This window comes from Gymnodraco acuticeps, unplaced genomic scaffold (assembly GCF_902827175.1).
Source record: "Gymnodraco acuticeps unplaced genomic scaffold, fGymAcu1.1, whole genome shotgun sequence".
Classification (NCBI taxonomy): domain Eukaryota; kingdom Metazoa; phylum Chordata; class Actinopteri; order Perciformes; family Bathydraconidae; genus Gymnodraco; species Gymnodraco acuticeps.
Genome location: NW_022990836.1, coordinates 554,450 through 565,536, shown reverse-complemented (window position 1 = coordinate 565,536; position 11,087 = coordinate 554,450). Strand labels below are relative to the sequence as shown.

The following is an 11,087-nucleotide window of genomic DNA, read 5'->3' as shown; positions in this document are numbered from 1 at the left end:
ATGAACAGACACTCGAGTCATTCATTTGTAATATCATAATTGTGGGGTTTCTATTGCATCCACTTCATCTGCAACGAAGAATCAGAGTCAAGCCGACTCCGAGCTGTCCAACTTCAGGCGAGCTTTTTGAGACCTCCCCCGACTGCAATCGTCTACTTTCGAGGCGAGCCGCAGCCTATGGCCGCAGCTCATCATGATCATATGGGTCCGTCGCTCGCAACTGGGAAGCCCACGTGACTTTTTTGTCACATGACAACGCCCCGTTTAGAGCTAATTTGCTAAGGCTAACAAAATGGCATCATTCTTACAGTGGAGGAAATTTGTGTTCTTTGATAAAGACACGGTGAAAGACCCTGCGGATAACGGGAAACACTTTTCTCTTCCTGCCGGTGTGTGTGCGTGCGACTCGGGCCGGGGCCATGTTGTTCTGGGAGATATCCTTCAGCAGCTAATGCTAATGCTTTTAGCTGACAGCTGATAATAGCCCAGACTCAGCAAACAGAAGAGAACAGGAGAGGTGATGTTGGAAATAAAGTGTACCTTCACAGTAAATTGAAACAATGAGCAAAAGACTGAACGCTTCCTGCTGATGGTATTATTGTTACCACACACTTTAAAAATTGTTTAATAAAGTGTGGAGATGCTCCGGCTAAAAACACCCAATGCTAACGTTTAAGGAAGACTTTAATTCATATATAAGGTTCTGATTTGAAACATCTGTATCCTTAGTGCTTAATGTATTAATCATGGTGAGGCTGCATCATGACTTCACAAGCTAGTGTTCGAACATTAAGGCAGCATGCATAGCTGTTGTATTTTAAGAGCACTGCAACATACAGCTCGGGAAAAAATGAAGACCACTGCAGCATTTCAGTTTATCTGGTTTTAATATTTATAGTGTTTGAGTAAAATGAAAATGTTTTTATTTTACTCTATAAACTACTGACAACATTTCTCTGTGTTGGAATTCAACAGACACTGGATTGGAATGGCTGCCGTAGTGTTAATTTCGTTGACTAAAACAATGACGAAATATGTTCGTCAACGACCTTTTTTTCCATGACGAAAACGAGACGATGACGAGACGGCACCGACGGCAGTAAACAATAACTGTAACGAAATCATCATGTAATATCGTTGACGAAAAGTGACTAGACGAAAATGTAGTTTACTAAATAAAAACTATGCCAAAATCTCTCTTTACTTTCGTTGACGAAAAATGAGGAGACGAAATATTATCAAAGATAACGTTACATCTCTGATAGTCAGTTTTTCTCCCAGCAGTTCCATTTCCGGTGCTTAGGCTGGGCAGCAGCTGTGTGTCTGTGGTGCGCGCGGCGGTAGATTTGAATTACACCGGGCAGCAGCACACTGTGAACTGTCAGGAAGACTCGGGTCTAACTCATGGTCTAACTAACCTTATTTAACAGAAAATGAAATGGCAACAGGGCTTGGGAGCAGTGGTCGCACTCGCGTTAACCGAATACCCCCCCGTCAGCGCGAGTGATTGATAAATTGTGCACTCGACGGATAATAATGGATTATGACGGAAATGTTACGATCCGTCAAAATGACTGACAACGAAAAAGTCTAAAGCCACCACTGCTTGGGAGAAAGAAACTGTGATATTTGGGCCCATTTTCACTACAATGAGGCGGAGAAAAAAAGCGAATGCATTGTTTTATCAGAAGGGAAGCAATGTGGCCATAACACAGCTGGTGAAAACACCACAAACCTGAGCAGATACTCTCTGCAAAGCTTCTTAATCATTCAACCTGAGTTTTTCATCAAATAAGGACAAGATATAATCTTATTTATTTATATATACTAAAATGACAAATTATTGGTTTTGGCTAGACTCGTTTGACTGAAATGTTCTATATAATCTGATGACTAAAAAAGACTCAACAGTTTTTATTGACAAAAAGTAGACTAAATAATTAGTTTTCATTTGACTAAAATATGACTAAAATGCTCAGACTTTTAGTCGACTAAATCTTGACTAAAATGTTTACTGTTTTAGTCGACTAAAATAAGACTAAAATGCTCAGACTTTTAGTCGACTAAAACTTGACTAAATAAAAACAGGATGAAGGTGACTAAATATGACTAAAACTAAAAAGAAAATTTAACACGGGACTAAGACTAAAACTAAATTAAAAAATAGCTGACGAAATTAACACTAGGCTGCCATACATGTAGAGATTGAAGAACAGTTTGGAGTGGTCTCTTAATTTTTTTTCAGAGCTGTAGCTTAAAGTATTGTATTGAACAGGGTCTTGCCAAAATACTACATTAAATAAATGGTCGTTGTGCTAAATATTGAAAGGACAATGTTTTAACTATTTACTGTTCAGTGACTGACAGTCCAGCTTTGGTTCCCATATCCCAAAAATTCAACAGGAATAAGCACTCTGGAACTGCCATACATGGCATATAGGCATAGCCCAGATGATATCATTTCTTGCTACAACTGTACAAAATCACCCTTAACCTACACTATCTTACATATGGATGGCAAGATCTGGCTTTTGACCCGCTCCCTGCAGTTAACGTCTTTTCAGGCCTACAAGTTGCGGGTCACACACCTCTACCAGCTGAAGCAGCACAGCATCCTGGTGTCAATGGGACAGGATGAACATGGAATAAACCCTCTGGTGAGTGAGCAGATAAGCCCACATCACAGAACAATTATTTGTCAGTGAGTCCCTTCAACCTCCATTTAATTTGATTGGTACTTGTTTTTCAGGTAAAGGTCTGGAACCTTGAAAAGAGAGACAGTGGAAATCCTCTGTGCACAAGGATTTTCCCTGCAATTCCTGGAAACAAACCCACTGAAGTGTCTTGCCTCAGTGTACATGAAAACCTCAACTTCATGGCTATTGGTAAGACACAAAGAAATGTTTGGTGTATTTCTGCCATTAATCACTGCTTGGCTAACTGATGTAATCTCATCCCAGTTTCTAAAGGCTGTTGTGTTGTTTGACAGGCTTCACAGATGGCAGTGTGGTTTTGACCAAAGGCGATATTACCAGAGATCGCCACAGCAAAACTCTGACTCTGCACGAGGGAACCAGCCCCATCACAGGCCTTGCTTTCCGCCAAGCGGCAAAGGTCACACATCTGTTTGTTTCCACTCTGGAGAAAGTCCATGTAAGTCTGCTCACTCCCACACAAGACATCTCTCAATTCTTCTGGAGCTTTATGCTGAACTATCATTTGTCAGTTTTACCAGCAAATTATCAAGAAAACCAAATAAAGGTGTGATTTTCCTCAATCAGAGGAGTACCATATGTAACTGGTGTTTTCTCACATTTGATGTTGATACGTACAGTGGGGCAAAAAAGTATTTAGTCAGCCACCAATTGTGCAAGTTCTCCCACTTAAAAAGATGAGAGGCCTGTAATTTTCATCCTAGGTACACTTCAACTATGAGAGACAGAATGGGGGGAAAGAATCCAGGAAATCACATTGTAGGATTTTTAATGAATGAATTGGTAAATTCCTCGGTAAAATAAGTATTTGGTCACCTACAAACAAACAAGATTTCTGGCTCTCACAGACCTGTAACTTCTTCTTTAAGAGCCTCCGCTGTCCTCCACTTGTTAACTGTATTAATGGCACCTGTTTGAACTTGTTATCAGTATAAAAGACACCTGTTCACAACCTCAAACAGTCACACTCCAAACTCCACTATGGCCAAGACCAAAGAGCTGTCAAAGGACACCACAAACAAAATTGTAGACCTGCACCAGGCTGGGAAGACTGAATCTGCAATAGGTAAGCAGCTTGGTGTGAAGAAATCAACTGTGGGAGCAATTATTAGAAAATGGAAGACATACAAGACCACTGATAATCTCCCTCGATCTGGGGCTCCACGCAAGATCTCACCCCGTGGGGTCAAAATGATCACAAGAAGAGACGGTTAGCAAAAATCCCAGAACCACACGGGGGGACCGAGTCAATGACCTGCAGAGAGCTGGGACCAAAGTAACAAAGGATACCATCAGTAACACACTACGCCGCCAGGGACTCAAATCCTGCAGTGCCAACGCGTCCCCCTGCTTAAGCCAGTACATGTCCAGGCCCGTCTGAAGTTTGCTAGAGAGCATTTAGATGATCCAGAAGAGGATTGGGAGAATGTCATATGGTCAGATGAAACCAAAATACAACTTTTTGGTAAAAACTCAACTAGACGTGTTTAGAGGAGAAAGAATGCTGAGTTGCATCCAAAGAACACCATACCTACTGTGAAACATGGGGGTGGAAACATCATGCTTTGGGGCTGTTTTTCTGCAAAGGGACCAGGACGACTGATCCGTGTAAAGGAAAGAATGAATGGGGCCATGTATCGTGAGATTTTGAGTGACAACCTCCTTCCATCAGCAAGGATATTGAAGATGAAACGTGGCTGGGTCTTTCAGCATGACAATGATCCCAAACACACCGCCCGGGCAACGAAGGAGTGGCTTCGTAATAAGCATTTCAAGGTCCTGGAGTGGCCTAGCCAGTCTCCAGATCTCAACCCCATAGAAAATCTTTGGAGGGAGTTGAAAGTCCGTGTTGCCCAGCAACAGCCCCAAAACATCACTGCTCTAGAGGAGATCTGCATGGAGGAATGGGCCAAAATACCAGCAACAGTGTGTGAAAACCTTGTGAAGACTTACAGAAAACGTTTGACCTCTGTCATTGCCAACAAAGGGTATATAACAAAGTATTGAGATGAACTTTTGTTATTGACCAAATACTTATTTTCCACCATAATTTGCAAATAAATTCTTTAAAAATCAGACAATGTGATTTTTTGGATTTTTTTTTTTTCTCATTTTGTCTCTCATAGTTGAGGTATACCTAGGATGAAAATTACAGGCCTCATCTTTTTAAGTGGGAGAACTTGCACAATTGGTGGCTGACTAAATACTTTTTTGCCCCACTGTATGTGTTGTGGCGTCAAAGAAATAGAAAGGAGGAAGGACTCGATCCCTGATCTTAATAACTCGAACATCTTCATACCTAAAAATGAAAAGTCATTACTGTGTTTTTGTGCGACAGTTAGTTCTCCTGATGGAACCATTGGTAAACTAGTTTCTATACGCTTTAATTGTTTATTATATAAAGCTTGATGTAACAATAAGTTCCCTTTTTTTAAATCACAATTAACAACTTTTATAAAGATGTATCATGTTAGCCTTTTACACATTCAATCCTTTAACGGCCCGTCCACACAGCGGCGTGCGTTGAAGCTTGCAGGCGGTGTGTCTGAAACTCGACCAACAACCAATCACATGAATCTCCCGCCCCTGACACACAAGCAGCGGTTTGATTGGCTAGAGCTTGTACTGGCATATGTTTTGATTGGCTGACGCTTCTGCCGAGGCTTCAAAAGTTGAACATTGCTCAACTTTTGCAGCAAGCAACGCGTAGCGACGCTCCCACAATGCAGTTCGGCGAAGCGTAACGTCACCCCATTCAAAGTGAACGGGCAGAAGCGTTGAAGCTTCAACGCACGCTGCCGTGTGAACGGGCCGTAACTGAGGCTTTTTCATGACTCTGCTGTTCTAACCTCCCATGTGCTGCTTGTCTCACTGCGCTCAGTGCTACACCCTGTCCATCAAGGAGTATCCTAAAGTGGAGTTGGACACCCACGGCTGTGCGCTGCGCTGCTCCTCCCTGGCGGACCCCTCCCAGGACTCCCAGTTCATCGTGGCTGGAGATGAGTGTGTGTACCTGTACCAGCCAGATGAGCGAGGGCCCTGCTTTGCTTTTGATGGAAACAAGCTTTTGGCCCACTGGCACCGTGGATATCTGTTTCTACTCATCAGGGATGCAAAGTCCCCCAACAAGTGAGGACAACACTGAATACAGGGGATGAAGTGATGGTGGAGAGAGTTCATTGACAAGTTAACTAATGTTAATGTAAATGTAAATGTAGATGGTCACATCAGTTTAATTGAATGTAAGATATCTTACAGATGTGTCTATTTCAAGGCTTTCCTGTTCAGAGGTGTAACCCTAGGAAATAGAACATCTTTGGAAACATACTTACCAATTTAATAAACTTTTTCATGCAGCAGATACGACAAAGTGTCAGTGTTTTCTTTGAGACTGTTAACGGTGTACTTTTCTCCTCAGGCCAGAGTTTAGCAGCAGGGAGAGCTCTCCATCAGACAAGCAGCTTCTGACCATCTATGACCTGGACAACAAGTTCATCGCCTACACTGCCTCTTTTGATGATGTCATTGATGTGGTGGCAGAGTGGGGCTCCTTCTACATCCTGACCAGAGATGGAAAAATGTTTGTTCTTCAGGAGAAAGACACACAGACCAAACTGGAGGTGAGTCCAGAGGGCGCCTCCTGTACTGGATCATTCATGACTTGTATAAGTAACAGTCGTGAAAAATCCACTCAGTGACTTATACTGTGGATCAGGTAGCGAGGTTGTCACATCCTTGTTGTTTTCTTTTAAGATGCTGTTTAAGAAGAACCTGTTTGTGATGGCTATTAACCTGGCTAAGAGCCAACACCTGGACAGTGACGGGCTGTCGGAGATCTTCAGGCAGTACGGGGATCACCTGTACCTGAAGGGAGACCATGACGGGGCCATCCAGCAGTACATCCGGTAACTGCATTATTAGTGCCAGGGCTGTTGTTGTATTATATTGGACTGTGATGTGTGCCGTGTCTAATTCTTCTTTGAGCATTGGTTTAACCATGTAGCAGTGTTAACGATGGTGAGAAAAGAAGCCATGATTTTGTTTTCTTGTTTCATTTTGAATTACCGCTTTTGTCATCACTGTATTACCCACAGTACTATTGGCAAACTGGAGCCATCGTACGTCATCAGGAAATTCCTTGATGCACAGAGGATCCATAACCTGACCGCATATCTGCAAGCCCTGCACAGGCAGTCCCTGGCCAATGCAGATCACACCACCCTGCTGCTCAACTGCTACACCAAGCTGAAGGACAGCTCCAAGCTGGAGGAGTTCATTAAGGTGACTCAGCAGTAAAAGCAGGAGCTTAGAATGTAGGTTTTGGTGATGAATACAAATGTAAGTTAAGTGACTTGAACAGAAACATCTAACTGCTTCTTTGCTAAGAGAACCAATGTCCTTGAGTAACACTCCAAAACAGTTTGCAGCAGGTCACTAATGGCTGTCATACTAACATCATTATCCTTCTGCTCTGGTTTTAAACAGAGCAGTGAAAGTGAGGTTCATTTTGATGTGGAGATCGCCATCAAGGTTCTCCGTCAGGCCGGCTACCACAGCCACGCTGTGTTCCTGGCTGAGAAACACACGCACCATGAGTGGTACCTGAAGATCCAGCTAGAGGACCTCAAGGTAAAACATGTGAACAACTCTAAACTGCAACTCCACTGATTGGCACAGGTATCCATATAAATGGCAGCATCAAAAACAGATACCATATTTTCAATCTGCATTTATGCTAACGGCATGGATGAATAACTTAATATCCAGCAAACTGTTCACATTCAGCTTGTGAGAAAACAGGTTTAAACAAGAGGTGCAGTTTGTCCTGCCACTTCTAAAACAAGCAGCAGCATCTGAATCTCTCTGTCTCCTTCCCTGTCTGAATTACAAACAGCCTGAGTTGAACAGATGGAGAAAACCAGCAATGTTCCATGTCTTAAAAGAGCTTTACTGTTTCCCTTCTAAACCCAGAACTATCAGGAAGGGCTGCGTTATATTGGACGCCTGCCTTTCGAACAAGCTGAGAGCAACATGAAGCGTTACGGCAAAACGCTGATGCACCATGTTCCTGAAGGTACCACGCTGCTCCTGAAGGGGCTCTGCACCAACTACCAACCCAGCGGAGATTCAGCAGAGAGGGAGAGCCTGGGCAGAGGTCGAGCCAACAAGGTCAGGTTTCAATGCCTCTGTTTTATTATTTTTTTATAGTTTTATGTGCTCCTGAAATTACCAGTGATCGAATAATGTCAGAAATATACTTATAAATGTCTGTCCACATTGTTTTGGTTAAGGCCAACTCGGAGGAATTTATCCCAATTTTTGCCAACAACCCCCGCGAGCTGAAAGCCTTCCTTGAGCACATGATCGAGGTGGACCCCCGTTCTCCCCAGGGTGTGTACGACACACTGCTGGAGCTCCGTTTACAAGACTGGGCACACGAACAGGACCCTGCGGTGAGCCTTATTGCATAATGCTTTCAGAGTACAGGTTGCTGTACACAGATTGCTGTCTTTGCAGACATTGTATTTAACTGGTAAACCTTACTGTTATTGCAATATGTTTTGCAGAGAAAGAAGGTCCTGCAGGGGGAGGCTGTGTCTCTGCTGAGGAGTGACAACACAGTGTTTGACAAGGCTCTGGTCCTCTGTCAGATGCACAACTTCAAAGAAGGCGTCCTCTACCTTTATGAGAAGGGCAAACTGTAAGTATCTGGATTCGTATGAACACACAGCAGAGTGACAGCTGCCACATTCAGCACCAAATAAATATAAATCGTTTTTGAGAACAAAGTTTGAACCAATCATTCATTGGATAGAGAAATGACGTTATAGGAGTCCTCCGGTGCATTTTGCACAGAAAGTTTCTCATGAGAGGGGGTGCAGTGTCACACCTTTTATGTTTATTAGTCATCCAATGTTGTTGGTGTAGAGTAGACCAAACAATATACTTGTCTCCACCTCCCCATCAAGAACTAAAATGTATCGCTGTGTGTAATTAATTTGATTAGCCGTTCTGCCTGCGTTTTCTATGATCATCTTCATGCAGTCAGTATACATATTACAAAGGGGCGTTTCACTGACAGGGTGTATCAGTACGCTACCTTTTCATGTGAATACTAGGCACAGTTTTAGAAAAGATGCCCCAAATACTTCAAAGCATCCCCTCAACTGATCCAAAAATCTTCTCTCTGGTTAACTTTCTGTATTCTGTCTCCACCCCCTGGCCAGAGGGATGTTAAGTGCCATGGCTGTGGATAGATAGGACATGATTTGCAATTGCTTGCAGGTACCAGCAAATTATGCACTACCACATGCAGAATGAGGAGTATGGAAAAGTGGTAGAGGCTTGTAAGCGCTATGGGGAGCAAGAGGGCTGCCTTTGGGAGCAGGCGTTGGGATATTTTGCCAGAAAAGAAGAAGACTGCAAGGCCTACATCAGTGAAGTCCTTCATCACATTGACCAAAACAACTTGATGCCCCCATTACTTGGTGAGCTGACATTTTTATTGCACGCTGGTTTGGATGTTGATCACAGAGCATTACATCCATGATTTCTATGCTTCTTTAGTGGTGCAAACCCTGGCACACAACTCGACAGCTACTCTCTCCGTCATCAAGGACTACCTCATCAATAAGCTGCAGAGGGAAAGCCAGCAGATAGAGGACGACGAACGTAAAATTCACCAATACCGCGAGGAAACGGGTCACCTTCGCTCCGAGATCCAGGAACTCAAAACCAGGTAGGGCACATAAAGGATGTATTTTCCATGAACAACCCTGAGCCAACCCTTACACTAAATTATGATATTCTTCAAGTCAGTGTGGGGGCACAGCTGGTGATGGGGGGCTGGCAAACAACTTGTTCTTGTGTGACCTAGGGTCACCCTGTAACCCCAATATGACTTTAAATCTTTACCCCTATATTTCTACACAGTGCCAAGATATTCCAGAAGACCAAATGTAATATGTGCAACAGCCCACTGGAGCTGCCGTCTGTCCACTTCCTGTGCAGCCACTCCTTCCACCAACACTGCTTCGAAAGCTACGCTGAGAGTGAGGCCGAGTGCCCGACATGCACTCCTGAGAACCGCAAAGTCATGGACATGCTGCGGGCCCAGGACCAGAAACGCGACTTGCACGAGCACTTCAACAAACAGGTACGCAACCTCAGCTCCAAACAGCAACAATACAAGTTGTGCGTTCAATCATTAAATACATAGTTATTGTTTTTGAGAATTAGAAAATATAGTAATTCCCTTCGTTTAATTTTGTATGACTCCTTTAATTCCTCATGATTCTCAAAATGTAAAAACCTCATTTACTCAGTAGGTCATACTTTGATTAGATTAAAGCTAGAAATGCACCAATTGCAGGTTTATTAGCATACTTTTAAAAGTCTGACTTGGCAATTAGCCTTTGCTTTTATCATTAACACACGTGGCATAAAATCATATATCTGACACTGATGAGCGGCCGGTTTGGTTGGCAGATTGATTGGATCATCTCTCATTTCAGCAGTGGACCACAATGCAATGCACTTATTTTGTCTTTTCCTTTGATTTCAGTTACGCAGCTCTAATGATGGTTTCTCTGTCGTGGCTGACTATTTTGGTCGAGGTGTGTTTAACAAACTGACTCTGGTCACCGACCCACCTGGCAGCAAAACTGTCGGAAGTCTGGAAGTCAACCTGCAGAGAGACCTTCTCATCCAGACCAAGAGAAACAGCTAGAAGCCTGTGATGATGGTCTGATGCTGCCTGAGCACCTGCCTGCTTTGGGAACCTGTGATGGACATATTTACATAACTGTGTTCCTAGTCCTGATTCACTGGGGGCTGTATACATGTTCTTTAGTTTAAAATATGTACAACTGTGCGTGTGTAAACCCTTGCTGAATTACACCTTGGAGAATTTAGCTTCGATGTGTTGGATTGTACTAATAACTAATCTTGCACATAACAAATCAAATCGTATGTTATTACTGAAATTATTTGATGGCTATCACTCTAATTTGTGTTATACAATTGTGAATAAAGTAAATATGAAGTATATTTGTTCGTGCAGCAGTCAGTGTGATCTTTATCATGACAAAGTGTTCCTCTGTCAGAAACCGAGTTTGAAAAGTAGGAATCTGTGTACCACAAATCATTGCTGTATTTCAAGTTTAACGTGCAGCTACTTCTACTTTTCCCTTTTTTGCCAAAGTGAATAGTTCACTGGCACAGAGACATAACCGTGTTTCTATAATCTTGTAATGATTTAATAAAAGGCTTTGCCAAATGCACGGGTGCCATGAACCCAAGGTCCCAACTCTCATTGGGCGCTCCAACCCAGAGGACCCCCCTCCATGCGGTCTACCATTTATTGTTGCAAAT

The 11,087-nt window shown here is 43.0% G+C and overlaps 1 protein-coding gene across 1 annotated transcript; it reads left to right on the top strand.

The window, feature by feature from the left end:
• Positions 1-231: 231 nt before the first annotated feature.
• Positions 232-10,763, top strand: vps11 (VPS11 core subunit of CORVET and HOPS complexes). The gene is made up of 16 exons (XM_034232945.1): positions 232-434; positions 2,509-2,657; positions 2,750-2,885; positions 2,990-3,153; positions 5,596-5,843; positions 6,133-6,334; positions 6,468-6,619; positions 6,809-6,995; positions 7,200-7,343; positions 7,686-7,883; positions 8,006-8,167; positions 8,282-8,415; positions 9,000-9,202; positions 9,282-9,453; positions 9,648-9,870; positions 10,279-10,763. Exons 1-16 carry the CDS (start codon positions 293-295, stop codon positions 10,441-10,443), a joined length of 2,781 nt encoding a protein of 926 aa, XP_034088836.1. The 5' UTR covers positions 232-292; the 3' UTR covers positions 10,444-10,763.
• The last annotated feature ends 324 nt before the right edge of the window (positions 10,764-11,087 follow it).